Genomic DNA, 17,209 nt, shown 5'->3' with positions numbered 1-17,209 from the left:
CCACAGCTGGAGGGCCGAGGTTGTCTATCCCTGCTTTAAGGATTAGGCTGTGATGCCTACATCTTTGATGCCAACTTGCTCATCAATTTCCATCACCCATGGGCATGCTTTGAGATATGATTAAAAAAAAAATGCCAACTCTCTATTGTCAAAACAGTGATCCCACTCAAAATGAAATGCAATTATTTTATATAGTCCTTATATTAGGCTGGATTCACACCTATGCATTTTTAGTGCTTTTTGCATTTTGCAGATTTTCACTACAGTCCATTTAACATTGTTTTCTATGGAACACGTTCTGTAGTGCAAATCTGCAAAATGCAAAAAGCAATAAAAATGCATAGGTGTGAATCCAGCCTTAGTGGCCATAAACACAAATGTTCACAATCCTATGCAGCTATTTTTAAGGGTCTTATGATCTGGTCAGAGTACAATTTTTATGTGGTGTATTGCTTGGGGAGAATATCCAATGGTGGGTAGCAGGTGTACGTGACGGCATTCTTCTGGTTGTGGCGCACGCCCCCTGCTGACCCGTGCTGCTACTGGACACAGCACAAGTTTGGCAGCAGATTTCAGCCAATGAGTGAAATCAGATGTGTCCAATCACATAGTTTTGTGTTTGCAAACACACAGAACAGCACATTGATATGCACACAGTCAACCTCTTCCCAGCTAGTGTCATTAGTACAGTATTATCACTGTATTAGTGTCACTAGCGACATCAGTGTCAGTTAGTAACCCTCCCAGATAGTGTCTCTTAGCACCAGATTGCCCACCACACTGTGTTGGTGAACACTGGCATTACAGTACACTATACAGTACACTATAGCTGTGCATCCAGTGTGTATATATATATATATATATATATATATATATATATATATATACACACACACCATTTGTAGACAGGAATACTTACTTTCACACAAACCAGGAGACATGTAGTAGCATACATTTTGGCCTAAATTTATGAAGAAAATTTATTTTTCTGATTGGATAGGTATTATAACAAAGTAGAATGAATTATATATATATATATATATATATATATATATATATATATATATATATATATATATATATATATATATATATATATATATATATATTTTTTTTTTTTTTTGTTTTTTTTTTCAAAAGTTTGTCTTTTTTGTTTTATGAAATAAAAACCCCAGTGGTCAAATACCACCAAAGGAAAGCTCTATTTGTGTGAAATAAATGATATAAATTTCATTTGGGTAGAACGTTGCATGACCGTGCAATTACCAGTTAAAGTAGGGCAGTGCCGAATAGCAAAAAATGCTCTGATCATGAAGTGGGGGGGGGTAAAAAACCTTCCGGAGATCAAGGTGTTAATCATATTGTCTACTCAGTCTTCCCAGAGGGAAAGGGCCATTCCAGCTGTTGGGGGTTGTTGTATATAGCATTTATATTGAGAGGATATTGGGGATTCACCTTAGTGCTGGATTTTAGATTTTTACTTTTAATGTTATGAGATATATTCACATTGGTTCCAGGTCAGTGATTTAGAAATGAAGCAAGAGATTCAGCAGAAAAGACCAGGAACTTGAATTTTGACCTCTAATTTTGTTTTTTTGAGAGGTTTCCTTTAACTCTAAAGCATGTGTACACAAGCCCTCAATCAAAGGTCACATTAATATCTGACAGTTGTTGCTCTGTCAACTGCCTGACCTCGCGATAATAATAAGTCTTCAGAGTGTGCATAACAGTTTCCAGAACCTGCAGTTAAGAGGGTTGGAAGACAGGAGCAATCGTTATCAGCAGCCGATCAGGCAGCAGACAGGGGCATGACTGTGAGATCTCAGGGGCAGTGGCGGCTGGTGCTCAAAATTTTTTGCTGCCACTGCCACTGTGCCCATCAAATGCCACTGTGACTCCCACGCCCGCCATCTGCCCAGCACTTACCCTGTCTCAGTGGGGCAAGCGGGTGACGGTGAGGGGTGTCCCCCATGTGTCTCCTCCCGTCAGGCGTCCAATCACAGCGCCTGTCCTTTCAGCCAATCAGGTGACGGGTAACAGACTTGAGCACCTGATTGGCGGAGAGGCGGTTCAGTGTTAGGAAAGCGAATATTCAGCTGCTGCTCTAACACACCTGGGTAAACGGCGAACGCCAAGCATGGCGCTTGCAGGTCACCTTTTTTTGACACCTATGGCTCTAATCAGGTGCTTCAAACCCCCCCCCGCTGCTGTAATTCAGGCACCCAAAAAGGGGCCGGGCACCTGAATAGGGGGGGTGCTATGCATGAATCTATCCATTGGTCATTGAGGGGGTGGCTGGAGAGAAGGGGCGGCGCCGTGTGCCCTTATGGACGCACTGCCACTGCTCATGGGCATTAGTGGAGGGTAAGAAGCCTGAAGGACCACATAGACAGCTCAAAATTTCAGCCGCTTCTCGCTAAATGCCAAATATTAAGGCGTGAGTGACCCTGCAAGTACAATCCAGCTCAACCCTTTGTTGAGCTGGGTGTTATTTGCAGGGCCACCTGATAGTTTTCTATTGGTCAGGTATCCGGACAGACACAGCTACTTATATACAATAGCAGGCAGTGGAGAGGCACACATTGGCAGCGTGAATGGGGGAATTGATTTTTTTCTTTTTTTTTCCTTGAACAAGAGAAATCAGGTATGGCAACCCTAAAGCCTGGTACACACAGATAGTTTCTTTTTTGTTCAACCAAGCAGGCTGCATAAAAAATGGACAAGGAGCTCGCTGTAATAACTATACGATGATCTCCCCGCTGAACTATTGTGTTCTGACAGGGAGACTGCCCCCCCCCCAGAACACACCAGTCACTGTGCTGATTGGATGCTGGTCGACAGCTGGTTTTCCAGCATGCTCATTTGACAAAAGCCAAACAGGCTGCTGTACACCATGGCCGAGTTTGTTGTACTGGGCGGAATTCAGCCCGTGTGCACCAGCCTTAAGGCCTACTGAGGTCCTGTTCATGATGGAGAAGGCATTTGGAGAGGGCACACTGTCTGCCGTGTGGTTTTGAAACATGCAGTACCTATGTGCTTATGTCAGAGGTTGCTAGTAAAGACCATCTGGAATGCTGGTGAAGGATCACAAGCATGTGGTCAGCTGCAAATCAGGAAAGTGAATCTATTCTTACTTGAACATGATTGGATGATGGAAATTAGCAAAGCTTCACCTCTTTCACTAAGCTCAGGGCAAATAACTTTGAAAGTGAAATTAATTCAGTTTGCAAAGTGAACAGTCTACTTGCCTTCAGTACATAATGAACTCATAAATCTCTATTTTTATTTAATGTAAGGCAATTGTAGAAATGCATAGGGAGTTATATAGACTCCCTTACTGCTTCTCACTAGAGTGGACATCTTTGGGAAGAGTACATTTGCTTATAGAATACATTTTCACTTTTGGTTATATGGACTTGTGTGAACTTCAAACAAACAATCAATTACAGGGGAATAAAAGAAAAAAAAAAAAAGTCTACACATTTGACTCTTTGAAGTAAACACAGGTTTAGTTCACCGAGTGAAAAATATTTATAAACCAGACATTGTGTGTTGTATCCTCCAAGCGATTGTTTTGGCAGCAGATAGCCACTCTACACATTGTCACATAATACAATCCTAAAATCATAAAACAGCAAGCTTCCAAATATGTGAAAGTGACATTAAAAGCATCGACTTTTAAATTAACTTTACATCCGTCTATCTCTTCACTCATAAGTGTCAGAAAACAAGTCTCTTATAGTACCGCTATAAAATATTTAAAGAGAAATGGTTTACAAAAAGCAGGGAAACAAACTGACCACATAGTAGGTTTTTATTCTACTTAGAAAAAAATATATATATATTTTACAGTTAGTGTACAATAAAGGGTTTTTTTCATATAAAAAGCTATTTTACAGTAACCGAATTTTATGAACACATTGTTGACTCAAATAACTGATCGGCTGTACATCACAATTGTTTCACCCTTAAGAAAATGTGCTGTTATTGTGCTGTATAATTGCAGGGGGGGGGGCTGGTTTATAAAGGTTTCATAAATGGAGGGTCGTGAAATTTCACTCAACCGAAATCTTAGCAGCAACGCCCACTGGTGTAAGCTAGGGAAGCAAGATGAAGATTATAAATCTGCCTGGTTCACCACAAAGGAGAGTTCCAGGACGTAACAGGTTCCTCATCTCTGAAGACCTCTTTGTAGTTGTGAAGGACCTCTTTTCCCTAATTCCAGATAAACAAGTCACCCCCCCCCCCCCCGCCTACCGTTAAAGAATGGATCAATTTGGAGATCATGATGTCCATGTTATTGGTAGTCTAAGTTAGAAATGGTGTTGATTCCTACGATTATATGTCAGTATTTAAACAAGCACATTTTTTTTGCCCCCCCCCCCCCCCAAATCACCATATACAGAGCACTCCTTTGTATAAGAAAAGAGAAAAATGCACTGATGCTTTCTTGAAAGATGCCATAAACAAAATACTTCATGAACTAATAACAACGTACATGTACAGTGAGATTTCCAGTGCAAGGCAGCACTTAATCAAGCTACTGCCTACTTATAAAAATGACAACATAGTGCGGGTTTAAAAAAAAAAAAAAATTGAACTTCTGTCCTCTTTAGTGATGGAGTACGTAAAAATGTACTACTGTTTGTATTACGCAACAGACTTTTTTTTTTAACCAGTCTTCATAAACCAGTGAGTTCTAAACACAGAGGAAACAACTTGTCCTTTTAAGGATTAGACATATAAAATAAAAATTTAATATTTACAGATATGTACACTATTTTATATTATTACAAGTCCATGTACTTAATTTTCTTTTTGCCAAGTCCATTACATGTGACTGGAAGGTGTGGGCTCTTGTGATGTGCTCTTCAGAACATCTCTTGATCGATCAGATTTAGAGTCTTTGTTATCTCTGCTTCCACTGCGTACAGAGCGGTCTTTTCCTCGATCCCTATCTCTGTCCCTATCTTTACCTCTATCACGCTCTCTGTCCCTGTCTCTATCTCTATCACGATCTCTGCTTCGAGATCTTTCTCTGGCCCGATCTCTATCCCTCTCCCGGCTTCTGGATCGGTCTCTACGTCTATAGACATCTCGATCACGGTCTCTAAACCGGTCTCTGTCCCTTTCTCTTTCCCGGTCACGATCTCGGTCTCTCTCCCTTTCTCGATCTCTCTCTCGTTCTTTGTTATCTCTGTCCCCTTCTTTATCTCGATCCCGTTCCCTATCACGGTCTCGCTCTCTTTCCCGATCTCTCTCTCGGTCCCGGACTCTAAAATTATCTCGTTCCCGGTTTCGGTCTCTGTCTCTATCTCGGTTTCTGTCCCATTCCCTCTTTTCAGTTTCTTTGTCTCCATCTCTTCCGTTTCCTCTTTGTCTATCAAAGTCTCTATTTCTGTCTCTGTTCCAATTTCTTCCCCTATCTCTGTCCCACTGTACATCATGCTCTCTTTCTCTGCGTCTATCCTCAGATCCTTGATTTGGTACAAGGTCAGATGATTCTGGATCATTACGTCCTTCTAAGTTGCGAGGTCTACCTTCGAAGCCTCGGTGGTCCTTATTTTGCCTGAAACTGTTAGAATCCCAGAGTGGTTCTGGCTCTTGCCTACGGTCTGCATAATTCTGAATTAACTCTGAAGGTCTAGGTTTGTCCCAAGCTTCACTTCTATGTGGAGGAGGAACAGTTGGGAGTTCAAGCAGAGGCCGTGGCTGAGGTTTCATGGGCTGAGGTTGTTCAGAAGGCCTGGAGGGTACACTAAATGAGAGAGCATTAGAGCCTCTTTGATTTTGACTGGGTGGCAAGTTTCTATTTGAGTCGTCAAACTGAAGAGGGGCTGGAACCCTTGGTCCAGTGAAAGGATTGGAGGCTGGGCCTCGCGAATCTTCAAATTCATCTGCATATGGGCCTCTAGGACCACCAAAGTGGCTAGAAGCTGGGCCTCTAGGTCCACCAAAGGAAGGATGAATTGGAGCATCTTTGGAAGGTTTAAACAGCAAGGGTTGTGGTCTGTTCTGAACTTCAAAATGTCGACTACCCAGAAATGGAGCTTGCATGGGTCCTCTTGGTGCTTCAAATCTAGGCAGATTGTCATGTTGTGGGGGACCATCGAAACGAGGAGGACTATCAAACTGCGATGCACCATCAAACCTAGGTGGATTGTGAAATCTAGCAGGACCATCATTTGGCCTACCAAAATTAGGTTCTTGGAATTCCATTTGTGGACTATTTTGTCTATCAAATCTAGTAGGGGACTGTCCTGCTTTAGCAAAATGAGGAGGGAGAGGGCCTCTGTCTCCAAATGGGTGATGAACTGAGGGTCCAAACTGTCCAGATCCTGTGGGCTCAATATTTTTTTCAGGTGGCATACCCCTATAATTATCTACATTAGGTGCAATGTTTTCTTCAGGATAGACAGGGGAAGCCCGTAAACCTGGATGATTAGGTATAAGAGGTGGTCTTTGTTCACTATAAACAGATAGAACTTCACGCTGCGATTGAGGTGGGCCTACTGTAGGGCTCATTGGAAATTGAGGCTCAGGTCTATTATTGTCCTGTGGATTAACTGGATTGATACCGTCTACAAAAGGACTCGTTGGACTGTGAATCTGCTCTTTATTGTGCGGAAATATTTCATTTTTAGGTTCAAAATCATCTGTCTGATTTTCTAACAAAGACTTTCCCTGATTAGAAAAGCGAGCTTGAGCATTGCCTTTAGGTTCCCAAGCTGGCTCTTGTGGAGTTAAAAAGCGGTCACTACCAGAATGTGGCAATAGCCTAAGCAGTGGTGGAATTGACACAGGTGTTGGTAACAGAACTTTACGTGAGGGTTTAGTGGTGCCTACAGGTTCAGCCTTTTCAAAGAGACTTTCCTTTGTTGTCAGGTTACTAACAGGAGGTATGGTCTCATTCTGGATACTAATAGAGGATGTTGTAATAGGAGAGGCTCTTTGGGCTTCAACAGGAACAAGTGGTGTCTCAGTTTGTGACTGTGTAATAGGAACATTTTCTGTGTCTGGTAGTATTTGTTTTGCTACAGCTTGTCGAGGGTCTCTTGCTTGCCTAGGATCTCGTCTTGGGATTACATGAATATCAGTATCGGTTCCAGTATTTGCTATACTTGGTTCATTTGAAAACAGATCGGTGCTCGAAATGGAAGATTTTGGTGGAGGTGACATCAAAGCATCAGATACAGAGAAATGAGCCATGGAGACGCCTACTGCTGCCCTTTGTTGCCTAAGAGCTTCCTCCTGTTCTTCAAGTTGTCGCTTTTGCTCTTCTATTTGTTTGTTTAAATCCTCCAGCATTTTTTGCTGTTCTAGAAGGGATGGCGAATCAGAAGACTCTGCTAGAAATTCTGCAGAGGATTCCTCCAAAGTTTTGGTTTTATTTTGGGCAGCCATCCTGTTGGGAAAATCTTCAACTGGGACTTTGGCTTCCTCCAGTATAGTTTCATCCTCTGGATCATAGGCCTCGTCATCATATAAATTTTCACAAGGCTGTTCGGGTTCGTAGGGTGTATCATTATTGTCAAAAACCACTGTAGGGACAAAAGCTTTTTCTGGAGTATACTCTTCTTCTGGGTCATAGGGTCTATCATCTTCCTCCTCAAAAGCTTTATCCTTAGACATCTGTCCAAACTGCTGCACAATGGGATCTACAAAGCCTCTCTCAGTTACAGTTTCTACTGAAGAAGTAATAGTAGAAGTAACAGCAGTAACAGGGGCAGGAGTATTCATATTTTCATTTTTAGTTTCAGTTGTTTTTCCAAAGAGGGTCTTCAAAATGTGCTCCAATGGAGTGGCTGTTTTTCCGGATGACATAGGATGTTCAGTAGGTGGGGAAGAACCCTTTGGTATGTTGGTTGTGGGGACAACACTCTCCATTCTGGTAAATGGCAACGTAAAAATGGGAGGAACAACCTTTGGAGCTGGCTCGGAGATTGGTGGTGGTGATCCAGGGGGTGTGGTACTTCTCATGTCAGTAGATAGTGGTTGATATTTTTTCTTTTCTGGCTGAGAAATTGAGGTGGTTAGTTTGGTAAATGTCAGGATTTCCGCCTCCTCCTGGCTTTGAGCTTTTGGACGTTTCTCTTCAATCTTCTCTGGCTCAATAGGACCAGGGCGTTTATTTCTCTGACAGATTACTAGCCCCAGAATCAAGTTTGGACGTGTGGACTCAAGACCTAAAACAACAAAAGACAAAGTTACAAAAATTTGTGAGTGCCACATTGTTGGTGTAAAATTCTATAGTTAAATCACCTTGTATATTACCCAATGCTAGAAAATTGATATATCGTCATACCCTACAGACCAAGTTAGCTACATTAGCACACTTGTAATTAAGTGTGCATTACATCACACAAAAGCAGGGGCTGCTTTCTAAAGCAAACGTCCTGAGAACTGTAGCAGCTGACACTACTTACCTTGTAAATGTTAGCTACCTGGCTGTCACGTTGATGCAAGAGCAATGATTATTAAAGGCAAATAAGTTGTTTTTTTTCAACAGAAATTTCCCTAGAGCTTAGTGAATGAGGTGAAGTTCTGTTGGATTCCATCATTCAATCATGTGCAAACAAAAATTATCCTTGCATGTGATTGGGCATTTCAGCACTTTCACTAAGCTCTGGGGGGAATTCCCTTGCAAAGCAAACAGCCTTTTTTCCTTTAGTAAATCAACCCCCAATGTCTTCATCTGTTTTTGACATTACCCTGATTTTATTAGCTGCATGCTTAAGGTTAGAGATGCCCACATAGTAAAGCTAGATACAGCCGGGTAACTAGCATTATCAAGGAAAGGTTTGACATTTTTCCATCAAAAGTTGTTTCCTTTAAAACTGCAAATGAAACAGTTGGCAGTTACAACCAAATGCCAGTTGCCTTTTATGGTTTTTGTGGGCTTGTAGATGTTAAGCCATCATAGGGTTGTTGCACAAACAGTGACGTGAAGCAAAATCTGATTGCTAAAGGCAATGTTAAGTCAGCTCCTTTATGAATGTCGACAAGGACAAGCATAACACTGCCAACATTAATGTATCAGTACTTGCAAGGGTATGTTAGGACTTAAACGATGAACGTAGTGAAAGTTTATGGAACATTGGAACCCAATGTCGGCAAAAAAATTGCTACGGTTTAAAACCTCACAATTCTAATGTGTTTTTTTACTTGTGGAAACCAGGCTTCCAGCACTCTTTATGTAGCCCATTATCTTCCCCTGTGCAGAAATGTGTACTAAAGTAGAATTTATGTGTAATCTAGAAATTGTACATCACATGCTGGTGTTACTGATGTCATGTGGAAGGTATGTCCAGTGAGGCAGATATCTAATGCGAGTATTTTGTGTTAGGCGTTCCTCATACTACTCTAAAGAGGACAATAGAATAATATATCTTGTATCACTTACTGGGCAATCTATACTATAGAGAAGACAGCCGTCATAAAAATCTGAGGAAATGTGGTTAATTAAACTGGTCAATAAGGTACTACAAAGAGGGGGATAGGAACTGACTGAACATTCAGTGAGGGCAATATATCTATAGGAAGGGTATGGGATGACTGCTCAGCCTGTTAAGTATTGTGTACTTTTTTCCTTTTCTTTGATGCAAGAGTGATAACCATGTTATGTGGCTTTCTGCATGTCCTCAAAAAGAAGTCAGAAAAATTGGCTGCCATTGCTGACCTCCTTCTGAAAATGTCAGTTTCCAAGCTGTTGGGCTAAACTTTCAGCCTCTGAACTTTTAATGACCACCCCAGGAAGCTGTAACTTCAGTTTTCTTTGGGTCTGTTGTTCGGTGTTGAAGCCAGTGGATCAAAAGCAGACATTTTCAGAAAGTCGGCATGTTGATTTCCTCACACCCGTTGGCAGGTTGTATGCAGATTAAACTAAGCGTTCAATTGTAGAAGTACCCCCCCAATTCCTGTACTTTACCTACACACCTCCACTGGCTGCTGCTGTGGCAAAACTAGATGGGTGGCATCATGAATTGTAAAAGAGCCTGGTTTACTCTTTGTGAATGATCTCAAACTCTCAGCTAGATATGTGAGAAGATAATATAAAGAGGTTTTCGGACAGTTATGCTAGCGGTGTTTGAAATGCGCTTGGCAGTTTTTAATATGTAACTATACTTAAAAGTTCAGTTTTACTTTTAGTATACAAGCCTAGAGTCTCTACTGCGATTCTACAAATTCTAAATGTTGATTTTACTTTGTGTGACGCTGATTACATCTTTTCCTTGTTGTGCTGGTGTGGGCCCGATTCTTACTTCCAGGTTGTCTCCCGTTCTGAATTTAGGAAAATTAAGTGCAGTGGGTGTATTACAATGTGTGTTGAGATGAGCTTGTGCTAACAAGCCACCTCTGAAAGATCAACCTAGTTTGGGAAACCAATCAGTTTTTCTTTCAGACACTTGAGGCCAAAAAAGCTCCACTACAATCTTGTGCAACCAACAATGTCTATCTTTTTTGTGGAACATTTAAATGCTTCTTGACAGCTTTCATTTTAGTGGCTTAGGTTCCATCAAGTCTAGAAAGGCTGTATGTGGATGCAGAACTTGAAGCCCAAGTCCAGATGAAGATTGCTTAGCAGAAGAAGCAAATGACATTCTGAGAATTCATCTTTCGGAGGGTGGATTCTTGAAGTCTTCAGGCATTTCATGTGTTCCCACTGGATCTTCCACATACCACAGGCAAGCAATGTGAAAGTATGTCAGCGAAATACCGATACTCAGACAAACTTTTTTTTGTAGAAATTGTTTATTTATTTTTTTTAAATCACAGAAAAAAAAAAAAAAAAGATCAAATGTTAAATTATGCATGCAGGATTCTGCCAAGATACAGGAAATACTTACCCTTTGCCATCAACTATTTACAGTTTGGTGAAAGCTCATTTAATTTTCATTCTAAAGAACAAGCTCCTTACCTGGTCCCTCAAAGGGCAACAATTTTGATGGAATAGGGTCCTTGGCACTCAGAGGGATGAGATAGAGGTCCTTTATGTGCCTGTTGTTATTGGCCACTACCCCAAAACGTCCACGACTACTGAAATACGAGTAGAGGGAGATGTAGGCCACTTCCTCCTCTTCTGTGGCTGGGTGGAAGCGTATTAATGACAGCTCCTGTAGATGGAAAAATCACAACAGTCATGTCTAAAACAGATCAACCTGTTCTTTAGCAATTAACATACATTCCACATTAATAGTTATGCTACCAAAATTAGCGCGTGCTGTAAATGGCTTCCAGCATTGCTCCTGTTGCTTCTTGCTGGGGGCTGCCATTTTGCTAAAGCCCTGAGCCCCTTTAGCAGCAGTAAATCTTTAGGCTGTCAGCAGATTGGCCTCTAGTGGATCTGATTTTAGGCACAATACTAAAAATGGAGAGCAACTGAGTATGTGCACAGCAAAACTGGGTATTACTGGATTATAAACAGTATAAAAACTTATTTTTAATGTTTTACATAACTATACCTGCAAAAGGGACCAGCCTGCAGTGATCTAGCAGGACTAAAGAACATAAGAAGAACATAAAAATACATTTGCCTTGAATAGGGTTACCGTGTTCCAGGCTCCACCTACCTTTGACAAAGAGGATTTGAGTTTTCCCACATAATCCCAAACAGTCTTTGGGGATATTCTTCCTCCAATGTGGATGGTGTCTGGCAAGTCCTGTATAAGATGACATTTCAGTATTACACACTATTGTATTGTAGCAGAAAACAAACACTGCAAACAGCTAAATGGTCTAGCCCAATGTCACCGCTCAAGAAGAGAAGACCCACTGGACTTTCTACAAAACAAATATTCTCTTAGGCTGGGTTCACATATATGCAAATTAGATGCAGTTTTCAAATATGAACCCAGCCTTAATGTATATGTAAATCATTCCTGTGGAAATCATGTAGGATACCAAATGGTATAAAAAGCTTAAAGTGTAATAAAAAAAACCAAAACACTTTATTCTGTGGTCATGTGACTGTTCGGCACCGCTTCCACATCTCAGGACTGGGGGAAGAAAGGCGGCTCAGTGCGTCATCATGATGCTACATGCGAAAGACTAAGTGTCGCAAAGAGTAACCAGTCAGGTTCTAGGGGCTTCAAGCCGTATGTGCCCCTGTCAGTTTCAATTTCACAGATAAGCAATTCAATATTGTTCAAAAATCAGCTGTAAAATAACTATAAATTCAGAAGCATTTACCATGAGGCTACTTTCACACTGGAGGCGCTTTACAGGCGCTATAGCGCCTATCCTTTCACTCCAATGTAAAAGCCAAGTGCTTTCACACTGGAGTGGTGCGCTGGCAGGACGCCAAAAAAGTCCTGCAAGCCGCATCTTTGAGGCGCTGTAGGAGCAGTGTATACACCGCCCCTGCCCATTGAAATCAATGGGCAGGGGGCAACGCCACCGAATGGGCAATGCCACTGAAGTGCCGCTTTTAACCCTTTTTCGGCCGTTAGCTGGGTTAAAAGCGCCCCGCTAGCGGGCGAAAATAACAGCGGTAAGAGCGCCGCTAAAAATAAAAAATTACCACCGACGCCCCCAATGCCCCAGTGTGAAAGTAGCCTAAAAGTCACCAAAAAGGGAACATTCAGCAAAATCATGTATTTGCTTTGAGCAAAATTTGAAGTTTAGCCAAGTTCTTTGCTGCATTAGGTACAAATGAACCTGCTTTGCGCTTGTGACTGGTCTTTGCTTTTGCAACCATTCAAAATTACATTTTTTTAAAAATTCTAAGAAAATCTAAAAAAGTATGTTGTATAGTCATGACAGAAAAATAAACAAAAAGCACCAGAACAAACCTCATTCAAGTACTCAATAGAACCAGACACTGGGAACGCTTTAGTGACAAACTTGGCAACGGATTGCATGTTTATAAATCCCTTCCAGATTGGACTGAGACGAGAGAGGAAGAGTGGGGTGTTTCCATCTTGAGGTGACCTCATATCAGGCATGCTGTAAAAAGTAGAATATTAAAGTGTAAAAGGACTGAGCAGTTGCAATCAATCTATTCGAGATTCAGGGAATACAGGTATAGAACTGACACACTCAAATTGACTACTGTATGCAAAAGAACCGACTTGCTTCATACCAAGTATGTCTGGGTAAAACAAAGTAAACACCACATTTAGTAAGTCTCTTCCATACATACATGTTTCTCTACGGATCTGCAAGAAATCCAGTGAGCTCCTATCTTAATGTAGTGAAGTAACAACACTGCCTCTGCTGCAGGGAAATCCCAAGCAGTGTTGTCAGCTCTGCCCCCAGCTGGACTACAGAACTCCGCCCATTTCACTATAACAGAGTAAAATTATCTCTGGTCCATCAGAAGAAGATAGAGCAGGGCTGACAACACTGCTTGGGACCTCAGAGCAACAGAGGCAAGGGGGAGTCATTTACTACACCTGGAGAGTGCAAAATCTGGTGCCGCTCTGCACAGAAACCAATCAGCTTCCAGGTTTTTTTTTTCCAAAGCTTAATTGATCGAGCTGAAGTTAAGCTTTGACAAAGCATTTTTCAGAGCTTTAAGCAAGCTTTGCTGAAGCTTTTAAAGTATCATTTAAACCCAGTTTGAAAATCTTCAACACAGATCCTAATTAGGAGCATTTATTGCCACTTTAAGCAAGCTTTCATCAAGCTTCAAGAAGCTCTGAAGCTTGCTAGCAGCTTGTTTACAGCGGCAATCAGCAACCCCATAAGGCCCGATTCTCGCCTATGCATTTTTAGTGCTTTTTGCACTACAGAACGTGTTCCATGGGAAGCTACGTTAAATGGACTCTAGTGCAAATCTGCAAAAATGCACTAAAAATGAATAGGTGTGAATCAGGCCTTAGAATCTGTGTTCAATATTTACAAACTGAAGCTGAATAGTACTTTAAAAGCTTCAACAAACCTTGCAAATGCTTTGTCAAAACTTGCTGTTCACACTGCTCTTATACAAGCTGAAGCCCTTGTCAAACAGGCTTAGAAGCTGATTGGCTACCATACACAGCTGTATCAGATTTTGCACTCTCCAGTTTTAATAAATCAACCCCAAGGTGTTATCAGCGGCAAAAGGGAGTCAAAAGCACACTGGCTTTCTGGTATTTTTCTGTACTTACAAGTATTTAAAAAAAAAAAGTATAAAACATGAGGAAATGCGTGTCTGTGTTGCAGAGATATGCCGAATATGTTTGACCAGATTTTCAATATAAACATGTGTCAAATTGAAGATGCAGGCTGGGTATTAAGACTAGAGCACAATTTTGTGTATTTTTAAACGTGTTTTCCTACGGAATCTTTAAACCCCTATACTTCATGTAGTAACAATGCATGACTGTAGATGCGTGTCAAGTACAAGGCCTTGATTGCAGAGGTTTTAAGAAGGGTGTTTAGAATGTGCCTTACACCCATAGAACCCCCCCCCCCCCCAACACCAGACCTGGCTGGAAACAGCTGACTGCACTAAAATACAAAACAGCAAAACATTGTTTTGCCTTATTGCTCCTCAGAATAGTCACGGCCCCCACCCCCTTACATAACTCTGAGGGGGACAAAGCATGGCCAAATGCCACCTGAAAGGTGCACCATGCTAGATGTGCATTCTAGCCTCTGTGAACAAGCCCTTAGTGACTTTGGATTGGCTGGCTTTGTTTTTATATGTCTTCAGCTATTACTGGCAGGCTGTGTCAGTAAGGCAATGTGACCCCATAAATGGGATTATTACTCCTTGCCCATTTTAATAAAGCGTTTGGAGTTGCGTTCTTTCTTCTAAATTAACAAGAACACTTGATGGGCTTTTTCTGCCTAACTCTAATATGTATGCACAGTTCTGACACATGGAGGAGTGCTGCCTCTGTATATTGTAATATTGCTCATTATGACTGTAATCAGATGTCAAGCAGCCAGATCAGCTTGTGTATCCAGAAGGGGCTTTCCATCATACTTGTGTACAATTCTTGGTTGTCCACACATCAGGCAACACCCAGTGGATGTACAACAACCAATGAATGTTTCTTACAATCTCAAATGTGAAGTAACAAGGAGGGCAATAAACGTCCATCCTTCTTCCTCTTCAGATGTAAAGAGTATCTATAGAGTGGTAGTGTCCTTCCTGTAGGATGACATGACTATATTTAATGTTTCTACTTGCATGTATCTGGCAGTAAATGTGTGATCGTCAAGTGTTAGATGAACATTGCAACCAGGCCTTAGTGTCATTTAGCAATTTACAAATGCCATTGGACACCAGCACTGGGACGTATGTGAAGCTAATTGGCTTTTTGTACAGAATATGGTGAATATGTATTAATATTTCTAAATATAGTTTGTAATTTACATGTTCATGCGAGCAGCCATATTTAAGCTACATACAGTGGCTCTGCTTTGTGCTACAAAGTGTGTATTGCCGTCTTTCCATGCCACCAGTCTGTTCAGATTGATTGATGGAAAGCAATACTCTTGCTATGGCCAAAAGATTTGCTGTGAGCTTCATACACAGAGACACTGGAACAAGAACCTAATATCTGTGTATGAAATGCAGTTATGAAAAATATAACAGCAAGCCACAATGTGAACCACAGCAAAAGTACTTTCAGGTAAATGTTACTTGTGTAACATAAGTGCAATGAAATAAAAATATTCCCCTCCCTTTGGGTGCTGTGTTTGTTAGTCAGTGTACGGGTATATGTGTGTTGAGAGTAGGATTATCCAAAGATCTCCAATTAATCTGTCCTCACATGGCTCCGACGAGGGTCTTCAGTCACAGTCTCCACTAATTTGTCATCCCTCCAAAATTTCCCTGAATTACAGGCATCTATATCCATGTTACAATGAGCACTCATTCAGCAAGACGGGTGGGTGTGTCTGCCATCCAGGTCGTAATGCAATCTTTTGCTTGTTTTAATGACTGCTACGGACACAAAGACACCAAACTATTTCTCTTTTACAGAAATAGCTCATGTAGTCAGCTTAAATGCAGACAGAGTTATTCTTTAAATGTACCCGTAGTGGGCTAAAAACAGAATGCAAAGTCAACTGCCAGAGAGAAGACACCACGAGGTCACAGCTCTAAACTTTTCCTATGCAAACAGAGGCTCCCTGATAATCACAGGTGTTCACCCACATGTGCTCGCTCTACTCTCTGTACACACCCCAGGTCTCGGGCAGTGCAGTTAAAAAAAAAAAAAATTGTAGTGCGAATGGCAGAGCCTGGCACCTCACAGTGTCTTGTACCCAGCAGGTTGCTTAGCATGCTGCAGTTTTACTTTAAGTAAATATTTGAGTTTATTTATATTAAAAAAAAAAAAAGCAAAAAAGCAAAAAGGGGAACATAGTGCAGTAACCCACAGCAATATGAAATATGTCAAGGCACTTGTTACGGCCTACTGCACTCTGTATTTGTGACACCCCTTTGCATTGCCTTATTTGCATAAGCCTACTACTGTATGTATCTAGTCTACAGCGTTCTAAACACTTCACTACTGTGTGTTTGTATTTTGTTCAGTTGTGTCTGAAAATGCTAATGGCATCTGCAATATTTTTCAGTAAACAGCAGGCTTTTGTACTTGTTCCACATCAATGCTGAGACTACGCACTTGACATTTGGTGAAGACGCAGTTAGATATCGGATATCGGAGGTGGTTGGCTTCATCAAGATTGATTTTGGAGCAGAGACAACAGGAGGCGGCGGTGGAGGAGGCAGCGCTGGTGCTGAAGCTTCTTCATTATCCCGGCTGATCCTGGGGCTGCTGTCTGGAGGTGTGGCAGAGGCTGCTGGTACAGGTGGCCGATTAATCGCTCTTCTGGGGTCCCTGCCAGAACCTGTGACTGTGGTAACAGGGTTGGTAACAGGAAGTATGGGAGCCTGACTAGCTACAGGGGACTGAGGGGGTGGAGGAGAAGAATTGGGCAATGAAACTGGTTCAGGGACAACATTGGGGATGCTGTCTTTGATCTCATTGGTCTCCATTGGTGTATCGGAGTCATCTTCTGGAGGTGGAGGAGGCTCATCATCTTCAGGTTTTATTTTAGGTTCTGGCTTCTTCATGGCTGGAGTTGTCGTCGTAGTAGTGGTGGTCTTCTGACGTTTAGGTGGGGGTTCATCATCAGCAGATATCTGACCTGTTGAGAAACACAAAGATTCAGCTTAGAACAAACCAGCATTCTGGCTTGGTAGGGCAAAGCATGCCCACTTAAAGCGCAACTAAAAACTAGATGCCCTGCCCAAAAATGTCAGAAA

At 41.6% G+C, this 17,209-nt stretch overlaps 1 protein-coding gene across 3 annotated transcripts in view; it reads right to left on the bottom strand.

Moving 5' to 3' along the window:
* Positions 1 to 3,796: 3,796 nt before the first annotated feature.
* The window catches only part of DIDO1 (death inducer-obliterator 1), a 91,989-nt gene continuing 78,576 nt past the window's right edge, over positions 3,797 to 17,209 (bottom strand). For all 3 annotated transcript variants that reach the window (XM_073607474.1, XM_073607475.1, XM_073607476.1), the window contains 5 exons: positions 16,566 to 17,091; positions 12,792 to 12,945; positions 11,571 to 11,660; positions 10,919 to 11,114; positions 3,797 to 8,186 (listed from right to left, as the gene is read on the bottom strand). In XM_073607474.1, the coding sequence (XP_073463575.1) occupies positions 4,831 to 8,186; positions 10,919 to 11,114; positions 11,571 to 11,660; positions 12,792 to 12,945; positions 16,566 to 17,091 (4,322 nt within the window). In that variant the 3' untranslated portion in view covers positions 3,797 to 4,830. The remainder of the gene's footprint in view (positions 8,187 to 10,918; positions 11,115 to 11,570; positions 11,661 to 12,791; positions 12,946 to 16,565; positions 17,092 to 17,209) is intronic.

This window comes from Aquarana catesbeiana, linkage group LG12 (genome assembly GCF_042186555.1).
Source record: "Aquarana catesbeiana isolate 2022-GZ linkage group LG12, ASM4218655v1, whole genome shotgun sequence".
In the NCBI taxonomy this organism is placed as follows: Eukaryota; Metazoa; Chordata; class Amphibia; order Anura; family Ranidae; genus Aquarana; species Aquarana catesbeiana.
This window is presented reverse-complemented; position numbering and strand designations above follow the sequence as displayed.